Source organism: Cystoisospora suis, assembly GCF_002600585.1.
Source record: "Cystoisospora suis strain Wien I chromosome Unknown contig_1326, whole genome shotgun sequence".
NCBI classification, from domain to species: Eukaryota; Apicomplexa; class Conoidasida; order Eucoccidiorida; family Sarcocystidae; genus Cystoisospora; species Cystoisospora suis.
The window spans coordinates 1-20,630 of NW_027154126.1; the positions used below are offsets into that span (position 1 = coordinate 1).

General features: G+C 44.6%; 2 protein-coding genes across 2 annotated transcripts in view; one reads left to right on the forward strand and one right to left on the reverse strand.

The window, feature by feature from the left end:
* Positions 1-672: 672 nt before the first annotated feature.
* Positions 673-3,469, reverse strand: CSUI_003085 (uncharacterized protein). The gene is made up of 3 exons (XM_068063283.1): positions 2,560-3,469; positions 1,549-1,687; positions 673-792 (listed from the first exon to the last, which is right to left on the reverse strand). The coding sequence occupies exons 2-3, from the start codon at positions 1,647-1,649 to the stop codon at positions 711-713; spliced, it is 183 nt and encodes a 60-aa protein (XP_067924737.1). The 5' UTR covers positions 1,650-1,687; positions 2,560-3,469; the 3' UTR covers positions 673-710.
* An 864-nt stretch (positions 3,470-4,333) lies between these two features.
* The window catches only part of CSUI_003086 (rna-binding protein), a 33,754-nt gene continuing 17,457 nt past the window's right edge, over positions 4,334-20,630 (forward strand). Inside the window, exons 1-3 of the mRNA XM_068063284.1 lie at positions 4,334-13,736; positions 14,486-16,983; positions 17,509-19,945. Of these exons, the coding sequence (XP_067924738.1) occupies positions 6,742-13,736; positions 14,486-16,983; positions 17,509-19,945 (11,930 nt within the window). The 5' untranslated portion in view covers positions 4,334-6,741. The remainder of the gene's footprint in view (positions 13,737-14,485; positions 16,984-17,508; positions 19,946-20,630) is intronic.

Here is a 20,630-nt window from a genome sequence, read left to right on the forward strand (position 1 = left end):
ATCGTTAATCTATCTATCTTTGATCTATCTATCTATCTTTAATCTGTCCTGGGCATGACGATTGATTCAGTGCCCCTCCAACGGCTCACTGACCATGCTATCAGCAATACATATACGTATATGTACATGACATACACTGAGACAGCTGATTGTTTCTGTGTATAGGGAGATCAAGATAGAGGGAGGGGAGGTGAGTCCTCATATATCTATACTTTCTCTCCTCCCTTCACGTACTCCAGAGACAACCGCAAAGAGAAACTCCCCACTCAATCTTTAGCCTGTTTCACATGATCTACTTCACCGTATATAAGCCCTGCATCAAGATCCTACATTGGTCTTTGAATACACTTACCTGCATACTTCTCTTTCGCTGAAGATATATGTACATACATACAGATAGATAGATAAGAAGATACACCTCTCTCTTATCTACCTGTACAAGGGTGCCTCTTTCTCACTACATATGCATAGAGACACGCAGAGATCTCTCTCTCCAGCTCTCCCCCATACCGATATATCTGCTAGACATTGTATACACAGATAGATATGTATAGATCGTTAGCATGCATGGACAACGCAGATATTCAAGTGAGACACGCCTATCATCTTTTCCTTCAGACCCTATTCTTTCACCATAGACTTTTCTCTTCTCTCTTAGACATCGACTGCAGAAACCATCGACCTCGCGAGCTCCGAGAAGGTCCTTCTCCCTACCTCCTAAGATTCTCCCGCTCAATAGCATACGGCCAGGTAGTTAGGTTGAAATTTTTGTAGGTGGGTATGTCATAATACCTTGAGGAAAGAAAAGGACATACACAGGAGAGACAAGAGAAAAGAACAGAGATACGCTTCCAGGAAAGCAAGATGAAAGGAAGTAAGAATCGACACCGAGAAACGTAAAGAAAGCGAAAAAGGAACACCTGTGATTGAAGAATCGACTTCCCTAATAGAGAAGCAGCCCATGCATGCTATGCACATGTGAACCAACTTGAGAGGTAGATCATCTCCTTATCTATCTTTAGCTTCTTCCCAACATCATATATAGATAGACGTCTGTGTCTAAGATATAGATAGGAGAAAAGACGTCTCTTCACCCGTCGACGTTGAAGCTACGAAGAAGCAGATGGAGATCTATCACTCTCCTGGAAAAGATACCAAGCAACCCAAATCCGCAAGAGAGACCTCTATTCGGAGGGCCACTCCCAGAAAAGGAGATAGAAGCGCAATCTTTTCGCCCTTCGACAGCACCCGAGAACTCCCCCATACACGAACATATATCTCGACTGCTGAGAGAAACCAAGTAAAAGGCAGGAGAGGCCTCAAGTAGACTTTCTTTCCTTCTATAAGCCGAAGAAAAACAGACGAAAATACGCATTTGTATACATATACGCAAGAGAAAAGGTATGTGGAAAGGAGAAGCAAGGAAAAGGTAGAGATGTATCGATCTCAGAGATCATGGACTGGTTCGTGTTCTTAACCTTCAGTGGTCTTTTGAAGTGTATGGTAGTGTCTGTATATACACCAGAGAGAGAAAAGGTAATGACATACCACTTCGCGAATTGATGTAGACCTATGAAGCTCCCGACAAAAGTCGCGAGGGACTTGGCGAACCAGCCAGTTGGAAGGATCAGTCCGTAGTGCCCAGCCATCTTTGAAGAGAGAAAGAGGATGAGTGCAACTGAAACAACTGGAGAGACACCAGCAGCAAAGAGAAAGATTGATTGTGTACGCCGCGGAGGAGGAGGAGATAAAGAAAGATAGAAGGAGAGAGTCTTAGCTAGTATGGCTACAGTTCGGACAACTGCAAGAAGAAGAAAATAATATGGAGAGAAGAAGAAAAGCTGAAGTAAATTGGGAAGATAAGATCATAAGTAAAGAAAGCAAACGACTATTAGAGTTCGGTTCTTGGCTTGAGATACGCGCTATCTATAGATGAGGAAGCAGAAGTGATACAGAGGAAAGCGTATGGACTGCTAGATGTATGTGCGAATCGCAAGTCCATACGCTTTCCTCTGTAGGGGTGTGGAAGTTCTCCTGGGAAATGAGAAGAAAGAGATTTCTCTCTCTCTCCTTTGTATCTCATACTTGTTACATCGAGATAGATGTAGGAAGAGAAGTTAATGAAGAAAGATCAGCACGCAGTCTAAAGACCACGAATAAAGGCAAGAGAAAAAGCTTTCTCTCTTCACCAGTGATCTATCTATCTTTAATCTATCTATCTACAGTCAATCTCTATTTAATCTATCTAACTATATAGAGTGTGAGGAATATACACTACATCCCTCAGCTTGCGTGTACGAGAAGGTACGACCCTCATGAGAATGAGGTGTATGTACAGGTGGGTAAGTGAGTAGACAGGCAGGTGTGTGTCTGCAAGAGAAACTATCTCGCTTGGTCTTGTCTAGCCATGATGTTTGACTAGCATCGAAGAAGTCCTCAACTTTAAGCGAGAAGAAGAAAGAAAAGTCCTGAGATTCCCTTTTCTTCTTAAAGATGCAGCATGGGTTCTGTAAATCTTTTCACATTGCAAAAGCAAAGAAGGTTGGAGTAAAGATTCACCTGAGTCGTCTGTTCTGTAACGACAGGGACACAAGGGAAATGCCGATGTGAAGAGAAGTAGAGAAGCTGTCCAAGGGAGAGGTGTTACAACCAAGAAAAGAGATATCTCAAAGGAGAGAAAGAAAGAGAAGAAGAGGAACAATCTGTAAGAACGAGAGAATGATTTTAACACAGTCGTCTGACTGTAGTGATAGGTAGCCTTTTCTTTCTTTCCTTCTTTCAATGGATGAATGAGAGGAGGAAAGAAAAGATCTCTTTACAAAGCTTTCAGAAACCAAGAAAGAAACGCAAAGCGGATGGGAAAAAGGAAAACTCCCGCCTTTTCATGATCATGAGAACAATTGATGAAAGAGTTGTAGTAAACTGACTCAAGAAAAGAAAAGAAGAATCCACCTGCAAGCAGCAAAAACGCTCGGGCGGTCGCCTTCTCTTTCTCTCTCTCTCTGTCTCTTTCTTTCTCTCCCTAATATCGTAAAGAAGAGTCCGTCCGTTCTACGCCTACACCTACTGTGTTTCTCGCTTTGACTCTAACAGTCACGACTTGCATTAACACCCGTTACACTTGAAGAAGCTATGGAAGGTTGTGATGGAGATGGGTGTTTCTTCGCTTTTCCCCCTTCGGCTTATATTGCGCAGTAGGCGAGCTGGGCTTGGATGCCTTACTAGGCTTACCCCGTGTGTTCTACCTGTGTGCAGTTGAGGCTCCTGGAAGTTTGGAGAAGGCAGAGCGCTCGTTGTGAAAGAAACATTTTCTATAGTGACTTGAAAAAGAAGAAGGAAGATGCAAGCAAAGCAAAAGTCACGAAACAAAGAAGAAAGGAAAGAATCTCATGGAGGAGCTAAGCTCAGGTCACTCGAAGTGAGATGGGTGACGTACTACGTACTGCTTGGAATCGATTTCTTCTTCTTCTTCATGCAGGAGGAGTATGAGTAGGTAGAACAACTATCTTTTCTGATACACACCGTTCCATGTAGGGTAGCTTTCTTAATCATTGCTATGCGATAGCGTGCTGTCGTTAGTGGAGGCAGTCTGAATGAGTTTTCTTTCTCCTAGAGCCTTACTTGTCTCTAAAGCACATTCTCCTTTTCCTTATGTCCTTTCTTCTTATCTGAATGAAGTGAATGAGAAATCTTTCTTTCTTCCACAACTGCTTCTTTCCTTTCATCCTTCTCTACTTGTTTGGCTTTGAGCTAATCAAGGATGATGGATGGGGGGGACTGAGAGTCTTGCCTTACTTTCTTTCTCTCTTCTCCCTCTTACACCTCGGCGATCTCCTGCCATTCTTCTTGCTGGGAGTGTGTTGGTAGCCCGTTAATGCTCCAGCCATAGTGAGGTGGACTAGGGAGAAGTAAGAAGAAGAGAAAGTCGGAAAGGATCAAGAGGTGGAAGAAGAAGTAGAGCCAAGACACACAGAGATGGAGTAGTGAGAGGAAGAAGATGTAAGAGGATGGATGAGGAAGACGAGGGAGAAGGAGAATTGAGGGGGAGAGTTGTGATGGATGGTCGTTATTCTTCTTTTCTCTTCTTCTCTTCTTCAAAAAGAAAGGAAGAGAAAAAAGAAAGGGGACAAAAAGGCATTCGCCCTTGCGAAGAAGGAAGAAGAAGAACTTTCATTGATTGTCTTTCTTCTCTTCATTTCTAAAGACTTCCTTCTCTTCTTTTCACAAGCCATGTCGGGGAAAGGAGTGAAGCGCCTTTACTGACCTCATTTATAATATGATGTGAATAGATATATAGATACCTCTTCTTCTTCAATTATTCTTCTTTTTCTCAAGTCATTTGACGAGGTTTCTTTTTCTTTGTTTTTCTTTCCTTTCTCCCTTTCCGTCTTTTCCAACTTGCGTTCTTCTTTCCTTTCATGTCTTTCACTTTGTATCGGATGTCATGGACGAAAGGTTGTTCGGTGACGGATTGCTTGTCTTCTTGTCATCGGATGAATTATGAAGAGGAAAAGAAGAGAGGAATCTCTCTCTTTGCCGGGCGCGACTTTCTTTTGTTGTGCTTCTTCTTTCTCTCCCTCTTTCTTAAGTAAAGTAAAGACATTCATGCGTTTCAGAAGAGGTCAAAGTATCTTTTTCATGCCTAACGAATAGATAGAAGAAGAAACAAGACAACCAGTCCATTCGATTGTCCTTCCTTGTTTCTTTCCTGAGTTCGGGTGTACATACACCTCAGTTTCGTGTGTTGTCCTTTTCAAGTCAGGAGGAGGAGAATCCCTCCTGCGACTAGAAGGAGAAAGTGGGAGATCAAAAATGAAGGACAGTTCCATACTAACGGAACATTCCTTTCTTATCTTCTCTTTTGTAAACGAGAAACACCTTTCCATTTCTCTCTTCTCTTCTTCCCACTTCGTGTACCTTCTTTCTCTTCTCCTTTCATCCTTTCCTCTTGCATTTTCGAATTGTTTGCTCACTTACCATCCTCCAGTGGCCGTCTAACTCTCTCTTCCTTTCCATCTTCATTGTCATCTTCTTCTGCTTTGAACAACCTCCTTTTTTCCAGAGGCGGAGAGATCAAGATCTCTCATGTAAAGCCACGGAACCTTCTTGACTTTCATTCGTCTCCCTGCTCCTCTCCGGGCCACTTTTATGGCATTTCTCTTCTCTAGAAAGAAAGTCCTCTCCAAAACGAAGCGTCCTTTTCCTTTTTCTTTCTTCCCTTCTCGCTCTACAAAGTCCTCTAGACAGATGGATATAAGGCATAAGGCAGTTGTTCTGTTCACCCTTCTTAATGTATCATGCCACTACAAGCATCATCCGTATGCTTCTCATCGTTAAGATCATCTTCTTGTCTCTTCTTTTTCTTCTTCTTCCAGAAGAACCTCTCTCTCAGAAACCCTCTTAGTTTGTTCCTTCTCCCACTCTCTTTCCCTCCTTGACGTTCCCTTCCTTGTCTCAAATGATCAGCCCCTCAGACTTTCGTTTCTTTCTTTATGCATGAGAGAGGAGCTGTTTTTCTTCAAGACCACTTTGGAAATTCACTTCGACAATGATCGGGCAGTACTACTACTGCTACTCTTCACCACTTCGAAAGAGGGGCCAAGAGGGCATGTTAGAGACGATATGACAAGAATCACAATTGTTACCTTCGGGTTCTGTTCAGCTTCTTTTCTTCATAGATGGTCATCTTTCTTTCTCTCTTTCGTCTGGTGACGGTGTATGTGTGGTTGTTTCTCCCTTTGAAAGGCTTTCTTTTCATCCGTTCTTGTTAAGTTTCCTTTGGCTATCTTCTATCTCGATTCCTATACATATGTATATGTATATACGTATCAGTAAGTACGCATACCCATCTGTACGTGAGTTTATGCACACGTCTCTTGCATTCTTCTTATCAGGTCAATCTCGAATCATACATGTGTTTCCTAGGTGTGCTTCTCTCTGTCTTCGGAGGTAAAGTTCTTCTTTTGGCATTCCTTTGACGTGGACGTCGTGATCACTCACCCTCCCCCCTTTCTTTGCTTGCTAACTAGCTTCAAATTGGCTTTCTGCAGGGCAAGAATTCAAGAGTCTGTCTGTCTCTCTCTTTATCTCTCTCTACCTCTCTGTCTATCTATTCTCTCTTTTGTCTGCTCTTTGCTTTTCATTGTATCTCGTCTCCACTATCTATATATACTGATACGTAGATAAGAGATACTAAGGACAGGAGAAGCGAGAAGGAGAACAAGGTCTTCTCCCTTTGCTTCTTTCTCCGGTTTGCGTGGTGAGAGGTGTCTGAGTAGTAGTCGTCGTTTTTCTTTTCTGGGGGTGGGTCTCTTTCTTTTCATGGAAAAAAGACTTGGGCCCCCGCGTCTCTTTCTGTCCGCATAGAGATTGTATATCAGTCCCCTCTATACATACACCTTCCCTTCTCTCCCTGTCACTATGTATGGAACTTCTCCACACATATATCGCACACAGAAGAACAACCATGTCTCGTATACATACACATACATATGTATGTACATATGCGGAGGTAGGTATAGACAGCGGTCGTAAGGCTAGGAAGTCCAGGGGTCAAAGTAGTTCACGATGTGGGGAGGTGTATTCATTCTTCTTTCCTCTGATCAACCAGAAATGACCGATAGTTAATTCAGCCTCTGGAGAGAGGTAGAGATCTTGTCTCATCTTCTCTTCTTCTTCTCTTGTTCTTTTCTTCTTCTTCTCTTGCTCTTCATCTTCTCTTGTTTTCCCTTGGCTTCTTCGATGGGTAACGTCCCTCCTCGAGGTAGTAGTTGCGAGACTTCTACGCAGCAAGTCTTACCGCCCTTCTCATCGCCTTCTTCTTTGTCACATTCTTCTTCTTCTCTCCCTTCCTCTCTTTCATCTTCTTCTTCCTCTTGCTCCTTGAAGTCTCAGAAGTCTTCTTCTCTTTCTCATCGTCTCTCTATCTCTTCATCCTCCTCTCGAGAGGAGCAGAGAGAACAACAAGAAGAACATCCTCGAGTCTGCACACGTCCTAATAGAGAGAATTCTCATAAAGGTCTCCACAGAGCGCTTTCCTCTCATGAATCCAGACAGTCTTTCTATTTACCACAACCCGGAGAGGATGAATGCAGTCTAGGTAAACAAGAAAGAAGACCAACTCGGAAGAGAGATCTTTCTCCTCATCTTTCTCGCTCTTTAAATTCTTACCTTTCTTCTACATGTCATCTTGTACATCCTTCTCGATCTTCCCTTCTTGCTGCTGGGTCTCCTGGAGAAGAAGAAAAGCCTTCTCAACCGGATCCGCCTTCTCCTCATCCTCTCCGAAGTGTTTCTTCTTCTCCTTCCCATCGTCAAGAGATCTCATGTACAACTTCTCGTAGACCCCATTCCTCTCGATCTACATCTTCTTCTTCATCCTTCTCTTTATCGCCCCGTGGAGAAGGACCTTTACTTTTCTTCAAAGCCGTTACACCTCAAGGTAGTCAGGAAGAGGAGCAGAAGGATCGCGAACGTCCTAGTCACCACCGTCATAAGAAGAAGAAGAATGCCATTCATTCCTTAGTATCATCTTCTTCTTCTGCACCCTCATCTAGTCAAGACTGCTTTCTTCCATCTTTCTCGTCTTCTTCTTCTTCGGGAGTAGAGAAAGCACCTTCTTTCGAGGGGTCTTCATGTGCTCGTCTAGTAGCTGTAAGAAGAAGGAGATTTTCTTCTGAAAAGATAAATCACAGGAAGAAGAAAGGAGGAGGAGACAGCGAAGAAGAAGAGAAGTCTTTCTTTTCATCCTCTTCTGAGAATACCCCTTCAATATCTCCAAGCGAGTCTCTCCCTAGTAAGGTAACGAGTCTATGGGGGGGGGGGATTGCTAAGAAGAAGATATCTTCTCATCGAGACTCCGCATCACAATCACAGCCACACCAAGAAGAGGAGAAGGAAAAAAGACCATCTTATCAACCTTCACCATCTTCTCTCGCCTCTTCTTCTTCTTTTCATCGGAAGAGGGAATCCTCATATTTCCTCTTTCTTGACTCTCCGTCCTGGGGTCCTGAGAGCTCTCCGGTTGAGCGCTTGAGTGAGGAGAAGAAAGAAAGGAACGAAAGAGGAGGAGAAGAAGAAGAAGAAAGAGAGGGACAATACCATCTGTCTTTCTCGAGAAGACTCCGAGAAGCAGAACAGTCTTACAGTCTTTCTCAACCTTCATCATCTTCGTGTATTTCCTTCTCTTCTTCTTTAGTAGCTATAAGAAAGGAAGCAAAGAAGAAGGAGAAGAAAGGAGGACACGAAAACGACGAAGGGAGTCCAGAAGAGTCGAATAGGCCCATTGCTTCTTCTTCTTTTCTACATGGTCAAATGGCACCTTCAGTTCTAACTCTTTCTGCCTCATCACCCCCTCTTGCCTTCTCTCCATTCCCCTCTCTTTCATATCGTCATTCGTCCCGCAAGATTCCTTCTCCTATTACACGGAAAACTAAGTCAGATACTCGTATAAGAAGAACACACGCAGCGTTTCATGAGGGAGAACAGCAACAAGAGGAAGAAGCAAAGGAAGAAGAGACTTCTTCTTCCTTTGCTTCTTCCTCTTCTTCGAGAGAGACACCGTCTTGTCTTCTTCTGCATCGTAGCCCTCAAGTGCTTTCAGTCTCTCTCCCTTTTCTCATTCCCGATCCTTCTAATTCGCTGGTCATACAGCGCCAGAAGAAGAAGCGTAGCCCTCACTCTCCTCCTTCACCCCTGTTCCATTCTTCAGTAGAAAGGACAGCAAGTCGATATTCTTCTTCCTCTCTTCTTCCCGATGACGTGGATTCTTTGAGTTCCCCTAATGAACGTATCTGTCGCCTTAGCAAACATGAGAGATGGCGAGAAGAAGGCTCGAAGGAATCTCCCCAGTTGCCTATCTCAGAATGCTGTTGTTCTTCTTCCCCTGACGAAGTGCATGCCTATCATAGTTATAGTGTCGAAGGTCATCATGAAGTGAATACAAGCGATGGGACAGAAGACAACCTAGAGAAAGAGGAAAAGGAATCTCGTCAGTGCATTTCTCAGCAGTCGCGCAATAGCCTAACAGTCGATAGAACGCCGTCTCGTGATCTGGATTCTTTTGAGATGTCCCTCTACCACATAGAAGAGAGAAGCTCTTGTAATGTTCTTCACTCAGGGGTACATCCGCGGTCTCATCATCCTCTTTCTATTGAAGGTTTCTCCTCTCCTCCTCGTAGCTCCCAAGAGGATAGAGGACACAGAAGAAGTTCCAGTAGGAGTCATAGTCGTAGAAGTATGCTTATGAAGGAGTGTATAGACACCGCAAGTCAGGAGGGTGGTGAGAGGCCAAGAAGGGATTCTTTGGATGTCTCCAAACCTCTTGAAAGAGGAGTGATAGATCGAAGCAGTGGTTTCTCTCCGGTGAAGAAACAACAGCATATTTGTAGAAAGAAAAGCGAAGAAGAAGAAGACGGAAGAGATAAAGAAGTCTCTGTTGGACCGGTATGTTCAAGAAGGATACCCTCAGAGAGAAGAGGAGAAAAGAGCGCGAAGGGGGGATGTAAAGAAGAAAAAGAAGAAGAGAAAGGTCAACAAGAGTTGAAGATGAGAGGGGGAGAGACATCTTCTCTTAGAGGTTGTTCTCCTCATCATCGTGATAAGATATGCATGTCTATTCCCTCTCCCCTTTCCTTGTCTTGTTCTCCTTCTCTTCTCTCATCGTCGAGTCAGTTCAATCAAGATCCCTATTCATTCACTTCGACCACCGCCGCAATAGTCGGAGTCTATCCTTCCGCAGAGAAAGAAGTCCCGAGAATAAGGAAAGAGACATGTCTTTCATCATCTTCTTCTTCTGCTACTTCTTTTTCTTGTTCAGTAGCATCTTCTTCATCCTCAACAACCTCTACAGAAGCCTCTCTTTCTCCCGTTATTCTTACATCCACGCATTGTCAGCGTAGTCAACTCAAAGAAGGTCGAGAAGAAGTATTTCCTGAGAAGAAGAAGAAGCAAGAAGAGAAAGAAGAACCTCCTTCGTCTTTGCCGTTCTTGTCGTCGACTCCTAGTCACATCAGCCTTTCTGATAAGCTCCAGCCGTCGTCTTCTTCATCTGTTTTCTTCCTATCTCGCTATGAGAGAGAACCTTCACAGGAAGATAAAGGAGGAATGGTCTCTGAAGCGACTCCTGCTGTTGAAGAAAGAAAAGAAGGAAGGAAGGGAGAGAAATCTTTCATCAAGGTACCCGGTACTTCCCTGCTTGATGCATCACACTGTTCTTCTTTTCTACAAGAGGCCTCGCCTGAGCGTAGTGAAGGGTCACTCGCATCTTCCTCTGCGGGCGGACAGAGGGAAGACGTAGATAACAGTTCGAAGAAGATGCTTCGAAAGAGATCAGGTGGAGAAAGCTGTTGCCGAAAGAGATCAGACGAAGAAGAAGAAGGTTGTTGTTCTTTAAGATCTTCTTCACTTCTCCAAACAAGGCCAGATCGAAGACAACGAGGAGAAGCCAGTCTCTTAGTGATGCAACCCGATGAACGTTCTTCTTCTTCTTCCTCTCTTGCTTCTATGGATGAAAAAGAAGATGAAGGGGAGGGAGTTCCTGAGCTCTTGAAGAGAAGGAGCATAAAAGATGGTAGTCTATCATGTGCTTCGAAGGGAAGAAGTTCAGTGAGAAGATCAAGAAGAAAGAAAAGAGAGGAAGAAGGAGTGAAAGGAGATTCTCACTCCTCTTCTTATGATGAGGATGAAGAGGAGGGCAATAAGAGTACAGGTCATTATCGTCATGCTTCGGCATCTTCAGATCAAAGAGATGAGAGATCTTCTTCTTCCTCTTCCTCTTCTTCTTTTCTTTTAGATAGTGTTAACTCTTCGAAATCAGTTGGATCTCTTGACGTACCCCTACATGCCGAACCAAGTGTGGTGTATATACAGCACTTACCAAAGACCGCCGGAAATAGTAGTCCTCACTCAACTGCTGTTCACCACTCTCCTTCCCTTCATCGATCTTCTTCTTTTTCTTCCTCTGTTGACTTCCCGCGGTCTACACAGGAGAAAACTCTAGAAGACAAATCAGATAGTGAACCCTCTTCTTCGCGCTTGACGAGACATCGTCTATCACCCTGTGCTCTTTCTTGTCTCCTCAGTGACGATCCTAGTTGTTCGCTCGATAGCACGAAAGACAGTCAAGAAGGGAATAAGCATCTGTCTATAGGAGATCTTGACAACTCATCATCTTCTTCTTGTCTCAGTAGTAATAGTAGTAGCACCTGCATCTCTTCGGAGAGAGGAGGAACTGTATCCTCTTCTTCTGGTTCTTCTTCCTCTTCTGTTGTGCGTGGGGAGTGTTTCGAGAGAGAACAGATCGTGAGGAGGCAGGTAGCAGATGTGAAAGAGGGGACTTGTATGGAGTCTCGTCGAGGTATAGAGCGAAGTGGTAGAAGAGGAGAAGAGATCGGTTTAGGAATAGATACAGAGCATCCTAACGCCTATCCCCATCGAAATCCTTATACACGTGAGAAGGGCACAGGCGAGAGATGCATGGAGGCAGAGACAAGAGGCTCTGGGAGCTTAACAGACGGTGAAGAGATTTCTCCTTCTCCATTATCATCTTCTCACTTTGTTTCTCAAGAAGCCTGTTCCTTGAAGGAGGAAGTTTCTTCATCTATAAGAAGTGAAGAAGAGAAGAAGAAGATCTCTCCTGGAGCACCTACCTCATCTCCTTTGTCAACTTCCTGTGCCCCAATATCTGAATGTGCGGTCCATCATGATACGCGCTCCTGTTCACAGACTTCCATCTATTCGGAGAGGAGGAGGAGGAGGTGTGCTGTTGAAGAGAGAGCACCATCTCGACAGAAAGATTCTCCTCGCCAACCTAGGGATGAAGGTTTACTCTTAAGAGAAGAAAGACGGGAAGACACTCATCTAACGACTAGTCCTTCTCATGTAAGCATACATCAGAGTCGTAGCACACGTGGCTTTCCGACCTCGTCACCAACACATTCTTTTCCATCGACTGTAAGACCGAAGGATCTACGAGATAGACAGGAAAGGAGAGAGAAGACTCCTTCTTCCAGAGAACAACCCGATCTATTAACGATGTGTAGCGATCGGGAAGAAGGTAGAGATGTCCTCTCATCGGAGAGTTATGAAGATTTGTATGGTCCAGAACACGTCAAGAGAGAGGTCGGGGTGTCTTCATTTCCTCCTCAAACTTCTCGAACTCCTGAAGAGGAGGAGTCTGTTGTGCGTCATCGACTTTCCTCTTCCGGATCAAGTCACGAAGAAAATATAAGTGATTTGGATAAGAATAAGATAACTCCACTGAGTTCCGAAGTTGACGAAGATTCTCTCAGGTTTCATAGACCTAGAGATACTATGGCGAAGGATTCATCTGTTGAGGGCCATGCTTCGGGTGTACATGCACCTCCATCCTTGTCATCATCTTCCGAGTGTCTTAAAGAATGGATGAAAGAGGAAGAGTTCTTTGGAAGTAGTGATTTGTTATCTCCTTCGTTATCTTTCTCGAAAGATGAAGTTGTATGTGAAGTCGATCAGTCGTGTCTCTCTCAATGCAAGAAAGGAGAAGATTACAATGATGGAAATGAAAGTGTTCCGCATGCAATAGAAAACATGAAGAGGAGAGGAAAGAAAGAAACCCATTCTAGCTTGCGTAGAAAGGACAACGATGATAATAGAGATCGAAAGAGAGAAGCTAGCCATAGTGGGGCATGTCGAGAGGACTCTAGGAGTGGTGAAGATCTTGAAAAAGGTCTCAGTGGAATAGAGAGGGATGAAGAGAACAAGAAGAGTCACGAGACCGAGGGGGGGATAAAGAAATTGAGGGAAGATGTAGAAAAGAGAGAAGATAAACAAGCATCTCGAGTTAGAGATCCTGGAGTAGAAAGAGGAGAACTCACTCTAGCCACAGAGACATCCAGGGTGTCTCAGGACTCTCATCATGCAAATAAAGAACAAGAAGAAGAAGCAAGGCTTTCATTTGAAGAAGGGCGTCTTGCTCGTGATGAACACGTCAACGGTCTCGAAGAAGGTCTTTTTACAGGCGTCACGTTAGAAGCTGTGCAAAAAGGAGAGGGAGAAGAAAATGAGGAAGAAGATAGTACTGGAGGGAGGAGTATCGAAGAGAAGAAAGAGTTGGTCAATGAGACAGAGGAAAGAGTTGAAGAAGATCGAGGCGGACGGGGTGGGAGCTTCGATTATGGGGGAGGCCGTGAGAATGCAGGCAGTTCAGGTAGAGAGAACGGAGTGCATTCAGGTGATAGAGGGGGAGGGACGACCGCTCGGAGAGGGGGAGGTAGCGGAGAAGGAGAAGGATCAGGAGAAGAAGAAGACGATGGAGGAGATGACGATGAAGAAGACGATGACGATGAAGAAGAGGAGGAAGAAGAAGAAGATGAAGAGGAGAAGGCGCGTCGACAAGAGGAAGAAGAAGCTGAGCTTTTACGATATCATCGAGATGTCCCGCGGGATGTTCTTGCAGGGAAGAACACCAAGACAGCCACACTGTATATACACCTGAAAGTGTTGATCTATCTTCACTTTCTCGTTTATCTAGATCGTGGATTTCTTCGGATTTCATCGCCTACGACATCCAGTGACGAGCGTGGAATGAACAGAAGAGGAAGAGGAGAAGAAGACGAAGAAAGCGAAGAGCACAACTCTTCATCCCCTCATCCTTCTATTACTACAGACGCGCCTTTTCTCTTCGATCTCTCGGACCCCCTGCGACCGACGTTCTCTACCTTGTCTCTTCTCGATCTCTTTAACTCGATGCTAGCGAGGTACGCACCTGCTGCATGCAATAGCACACAGGAAGAAGAAAAGAAGAGAGAAGCACAAGAAATCTCATCTCTCGTCAAGGCCCTTCTCAACAGTAGAGTTAGAAAGAGTTGGTGATGTAGTGGCAGGAGGGGAACCCGTAGTAGGAGGAAGGATACACCTACAGATCAAACCAAGTCATACATACATATTCATACATACGTCCATACATGTAGATACAGAGATACATACATACCATACATGAACTTAGCCTGTTAAGCTAATTATCCACGTTGTTCCTGAGAGAAGCGTGTCTCTCTTTTTTCATAGCATGCTGTACTCTCTCTTCCCTCCTTACATCAATCTTTGCAGAAAGTCTGATTGATCCTTCATTGGCTAACAGGGCCCCTCAGATCTATCTCTCTCTCTCTCCCTTTCTTCTTCTTCTTATCTATCCTTTCTTCTTTCTTCACAGTCTCCCCTGCTTCCACATCGTCTACTTGTGCCTTTCGGTGTGTATTTCTTTTCTTTGGCTAAGCATCAATCTCTCTCTCTCTCTCGCAAGTTTTGCTTCATCGTTCTGTCTCCTTGCCTCATTCGTACTTTCTTTCTTTTGCATCGCTTTCTTTCCTTGTTTCTTATCTCTTTCTTTTTTTCTTCTCACTCTTTCTTTCTTTGTTTCTTTCGTATCTCTTTCTTTCTTTCCTTGTTCTCATTCTTTCTTATCTCTTTCTTATTATTTCCTTCTTTGTTGTGTTTGAACATTCTTTAGATATGGAGCGGCGGCTGTTGAAGGTGTCTGCGCTTTCTTAAGTTGTGACGAGGCTTTCCTTCATTACGTCCAGTGTCATTTTTTACGGGTTCCTCTTCCTCGTCGTTTCTCGTCTTCTTCTTTTAAGAAGGCTCGACAGCATTGTAGAGATAAAGGAGAGAGGAGAGATCGAGAGAAGAAAAGAGTAAGAAAAGGCAAGAGAGAGAAAGAAAGAAAAGGAGATGAAAAGGAAGCTTCGTTAGCTTCAGAAGATAGGGAAGATCGACGGTTTTCATCAAGCCATTCAAAACATTTCGATAGAGGTTCATCTCCAACTCGAGAGTCTTCTCCATCTTCTTCTTTGTTGACTGGCGAAGACATCGATGGAGCCCGTCTTGTCAAGTCAGAGGTACCTATTCGATATGAAGATGAAGAAGAGGAGTTTTTCTTTTTATCTTCTGCGAGTGAAGTTGAAGAAGAAGAAGGCACAGCAGGGATCGATTCTCTCAATTCTCAGCTTCTCTCTGATCATGATATCATGAGATATAGTGGGAGAGACAGAAGGCAGTCTTCTTCACGCCTGCCGTTGCCTTTCTCTTCTTTTTCTTTCATTAACTCTCCTCTCTTCCCTGCTTTGGAGAGAACCTCGAGAAGAGGAGAGAAGAGAAGAAAAAGAAACACACCTGCAGTCACCTCTCCTTCTCGCTTACATGAGACGAGTCCCATTCCATGCTGCTGTTCTCTTCATGGCCGTCCTCGTAGTAGCGAAGAAGAAGAGGAGGAGGGCGTTGACGGGCGAAGAAGGAGAAAAGAAAGAAGAAAAGGAAGACAAGAGAAGGAAAATCCGAAGAAAACAGACTGTGTTTCTCTAGAAGAAAGGCATTCAAAGAAAAAGAAGAAGAAGGGCTGTCATCATAGTCTCGAAACCCTCAGTTGTTGTTCTTCTTCTCCCTCATCATGTGCATGCATGCCCCAGTGTGATCTCGTGAAGAATCTTCCGCCTCCTCTTCCTCTTTCTCTCCATCGCTTTGTCCCGCCTCAGTGTCTTCTTATGACCGACTTCGACGATCTTGAAGACCTCTCACCAAGAAAACAAGAAAGGAGACGCGATACGAGTAGACGAAGAACGAAGGGACGAGGAGACATCTCTCCTTCTTCTCGTGGGAGTAGTGAAAGGAGAGAGAGAAAGAACACATCTTTCTCCATTTCTTCTTCCTATCGCAACTTAATGAATGTGAGCTTTCAGACACGTGATCTTTTGCGTCGTTCATATACAGTCTACGATTTCTTTCTAACAGCCTTTTCTGAGGGGCTTCCCGCCTTCTTTCGTAACGATTGTCCCCTCTCATGTATTCCTTCATGCACCTTTCATGACTGGTGTTACCGACGTCCTCGGCCTTCTCTTACGCCAGGTAAATCTTCTATTTTCTTTCCTAATCCGCCTTCCCCCTCTCCTTCTTCTCGCTATCATCCTCATGAAGGAAGAGAAGACGAAGACCAAGAAGAAAGAAGGCATCTCCATGGCGGCGGGGTTGTCGACCTCGATCCACATGAATCTTCTCATGATAGACAGTCGCCTTATCAGCATTCATATCATCATAATAGAGAAGGCATAGGCGTAGGAGAAGGAGGATATGCTCTACCTGGAGAAGCCCCACCGGGTGTTCTTTTTTGTCAATTTCTAGATGCCTTCTCAGGTCTCGCAACGGCATGTATATGTCGAGGGCTTCATCCTGCCACATGCAGTCGTGCGAGTAACGTCTATCATATCGTGAAGGTTCTCGAGCTTTTCCTCTTCTCTCGATGTGGGTCTCTTGAACGACTCCCCGCACATATCATGACGGACATCCCGAAGAGATGGAGAAAAACTCTCTCTTTTGCTTTGTTACCCTCTCCGTCTTCTTCTCTATCTCCTCAGGAAGAGAGAAAGAAGAAGAGGGACAAAGAAGACCATGACGAGAAAGATCAGCACAAGGAAGGAGAGAAAGAAAGAGAAGGACATAATGACGACCATGGTGAGAAGAATAGTCATCTTGAGGGGGGGGCTCAACAGAAGAAAGGAGAAAGAAAAGAAGAAGAAGGCGAGGGGGGAGAGAAAGATGCGGTGATGGAAGAACAAGATGAAGAAGAGGCAAGAAGAGAAGAAGAGAAGTTGGGTCATCACTCGTCTAAGGCCAGTCAAAAGAATCAGCAGGAGGAACAGTGGTGGAGTGAAGCAAGAAGAGGAAGGTCTATCACAGAACAAGAGGGAGATGTTAAAGATCATTATAGCCGCCACGGACGGACGAGCATACAGCAGGCTGAAGCATCGGCCACTCCGAGATCTATGGAACAAGGAGAAACTTGTATGGAAGAAGATGCAGAGAAGAAGAAGAAGAACAAAGAAGAAGAAGAAGAACAGCATCAGGAAGAAGATGAAGAGGAAGGACCTCCATTACTTTCTCTAGGGCTTGTCATGACACATCTCCTTCTTTCTATACAGCACCCTGCAAGCCAAGAACTTCTTCTTAGACTCTTAGGTAAAGTAACTCCCTTCTCTTTTCTTTCCTCATTCTCCTTTCTTCACTTACAGTCATTCGGTCAGTAGTGTTTCTCTCTCTCTTTCTATTGATACCATGTGCATCGACACATTCTTCAACGATACCTAGTGTCAGTCTGCCTTGGCGTTTCTTTCCTTCCTCTCTCCTAGCTGTGTCACTCCTTCTCCTATACATATATATGTATACATGTGCATGTGTGTATACATGCATACATACCCTTACATGTACGTATATATCTTTATCTATGTATACATATACGGGTGAATGGATCATCCATGTATCTAGTAAGTGAACGATTTCACCTGACCTTTCTCTCTCCCCCCCCCCTTGTCTCCTCTCTTTAGGCTTTCTTGGTTCCTTGTCTCTCCGCTGACTGTTTTATCACTTGCCAGATAGACCTACTACCCGTCTTCGTCTTGTATCGACATCATCATCGTCATGATCTCTCTCGAAACTCTTTCTTCTTTCTCTCTTTCTTTCTTTCTTTCTTTTTGATCTTTGTAGGAAGTAATAGTGCAAGTGGGAGTCCGATAGCAGCTCCGTGTTACCATGTGCTGACGTCTGTCTTGAACTGGCCTGATCTTCTTACGTCATGCCTGGGAGATTCATCCTTTCAGAGAAGGATAGATACGTTACTAGGCGCTTCTCACTTAAGTCTTGTCTACCAGCGACACCAGCAGAAAGTTCAAGATCAAAGAGATATGCAAGACACTTTCTCTACCCTTCTATCTCTCCTACCACCTCCTCCTCCTTCTCTTCCTTCCTCAGCTTCATCTTCTTCTCTTTCTTCACCTTTATCTTCTTCTTCCCCCCCGCTTTCCCCGTCTCTGAAGAATCTTGAGGTGTCTCCGAATTCTGTCTTTTCGTCTCCTTATCCTCTTCCTATGGTTGAAGATTCAATCTCCGATCAACAGCTGTCTCTCTTAAGCGAGAATAGGAAGGGTAGCTCCATTCCAGCGGAGAAGAACAGCCACAACGACGGAATTTCTTCATTTGTAGAGGGCCAGGAGGAAGGAAGAGAAGAATCCTTGAAGGACTCCGGTTTTTCTTCTTCCTCTTCTTCCTATGGCTCGCATGCGCAAAATATTCCTCCTATCTTCTACGATAAGAGGAAGGGGTGTATGTCATTCCCGCATGGTGATGGAGGTAGAGGTGGTTCTTCACAGGCACCTAGAGAGACGGAGAGAGAAGAAAACCATCTGCCTCATCCTCCTAATGAAGGAATTTCTTGCATGCTGACACCCGCATCAAATACTTCAAATCTTTCTTCGTTTGGTTCGCCTTTTGACGACGATCCTCTACAAGAAAAGGAGGAGAAAGAGAAAGAGGAGAGAAGACGAGATAGACTTCTTCTTAATGAGACAGATTCAAAAAAAGAGAGGGGACAACCTGATTCCTCATCTCTTAGAAGAAGAGGAAGACATGCGATGTCTATACACTCGAGTTCACGACGAGCCGCATCAGATCCAGGGCTTTGTACATGTTTCTCATCTTTCTCTGTCTTTCAGACGTTATCTTTCTCTCCTCCTTTAGGCTGTTGTTGGCGATGTGGCTTCTATCTTGATGGAAAGGACCTTCTTTTCTTCTCTCCTTCTCTTCTTCGTTCTTCTTCAAGGCAAGCCAAGAGAAGTCTTTCTCCTTCTTCCTCTCCAGTGTATAGACACCGGAGAAAGATTAGAGAGAGAAGAACAAGAGAAGAGAAAGATGTAGAGAGACAAGACTATCACCAAGTGCCTCACCATGAGGGCAAGGCATCATCTTATCACGCTGAATCCACCTGCAAAAGCGAGTGCATCTCTTCTTCTTTTTTCTCTTCGTCTTCTACTTGTTCGGTTGAAAGACAAGACAAGTGTTTAGAAAATGATGACAGAGTGCAAGGAGATGAAAGAGAGAAGCATTCTCTCCCCACTTCATGTCCCCCTCGAGGTGATAGTAGATCTCATAGACATTCTGACGATCCTCTTTCTTCGCCTCCTCCTCATAACTTACGGGAGAAAAAATCTTCTACCACGATGATAACTACGACTACGACTACTTTATCATCTTCTTCTAGGCATCGACATGTGTCTTGTCACTCTTCTTCGTCGTCTTCGTCAGCCTTTTCTTCGACGTCTTCTTCACGCCGCTCGAGAAGAAAGCAGAGAGGGCGACGATGGCGTGAAGAGGCGTCGGTAGAAAGAGAGAGAGAAAGAGAAGAGAAGATGATAGAGATGAGAGGTGGGGGGAGATGTCGATGGAGTCGAGGGGAATCTTGGGCGACACCTTTAGGCATGCGGCTCATCATAAGAAGAAGAGAACAAGAGGGCGACAGTGGGAGAAGGGGAAGTCATCCTTTTTCTTCCTTTTCAGCACGGAATCTCAGAAGAAGTGAGGAGGCTTCTCTCTTTTCTTCGCTTGGCTGGCGTATCTTACGATGTACGAATAGAACGGCTCGGAGAAATCTCTTTGCTTTTCTTCTCGTCTCATCCAAGCATTCTTTCTCTATCACCAAGCCCTCCATGATAAGAGGAAGACAAGATGCGGGTCCTCATCGTTCTCCCCCTTTTCTTATCTCTGCAGGAGGAGCAAGCGGGCTTTCCGTTAATAGTGGTAGTAGTGCTAGTCACTCCTATGGAAGTAAAAGAAGAGGTGGAGAAGAACACGAAGAAGACTTCTCGACATTTCTTCTTCGAGAAAGTAAAGAAGCACAAGGCTATCGTCTTTATCTCCAAGAAAGAGAAAGGTATCTGCAAGCCAGGAGAGAAGAAGGTAGCGCGAGTGGGCTACGTCACAATAGTCTGAATAGCAATAGAAGAAGAAGAGGCAAACGGGGGGGAAGTGCAGGCGGAGGTGGATGTGGAGGCTCGCTTACAGGGGGAGAAGGAGGTGGAGGTCGAGCTGGAGGCACTGATGATGGTAATGGTTGTAGTAACTATCATTCCTGTAACAATGGAATCTCCAGGTAAGGGGGGGGGGGTGAAGAAAGAGAAGAGAGGAAGTAGGAAGACGAAGAGGAGGAGGAGGAGCGATAGAAGGCTGATGGAGTAGTAACAGTAGTAGGTGTACGTACAGGCTGAACGGTGTTCTCATGTAGAGTCAAAAGAAGGATTGAGATACTAAGCGACATTTTAGTGGACGGATGAATTGTCTCTCTTAGTGATAGAGAATTGATGGAGATGTAGATTTACGTCATCGGAGGTGGGAAAGGAGATAGGTGCATCTTGAATGGATGACGATCTAGGACAAGGTTCTTCCTTGTTCTTCTTGCTCTTTCTTGGAAACGTCTGGGTAAAGGGGGGAAGAACAGCCCTCAGAGGGGGGATGTGTGGCTATAGCGAAGTGTATCGGGAATGACTCTATACAGTTGAAGGGTCCCCGTGTGTGTAAGAGAGATAAAGGCATGTTTCATGAAAAAGTAGATGATGATGGCGGGTGAGACACTCCCGCTGGTTCTGCGTGGTCTTCGTTGTGTTTCTCACTCGCACTGAGGTGGTGTATGTACACCTGAATGTATGGAGATGTCTGTATAAGTATGTAGACATGTATGTATGTAGGGCCTATAACCACCCATGCCAAACACGAAGCGCTCGTGCTGTGGTAAATTCTTTCCCTCTCTCTCTTTTATCACCAAATGTATATAGAGGAAG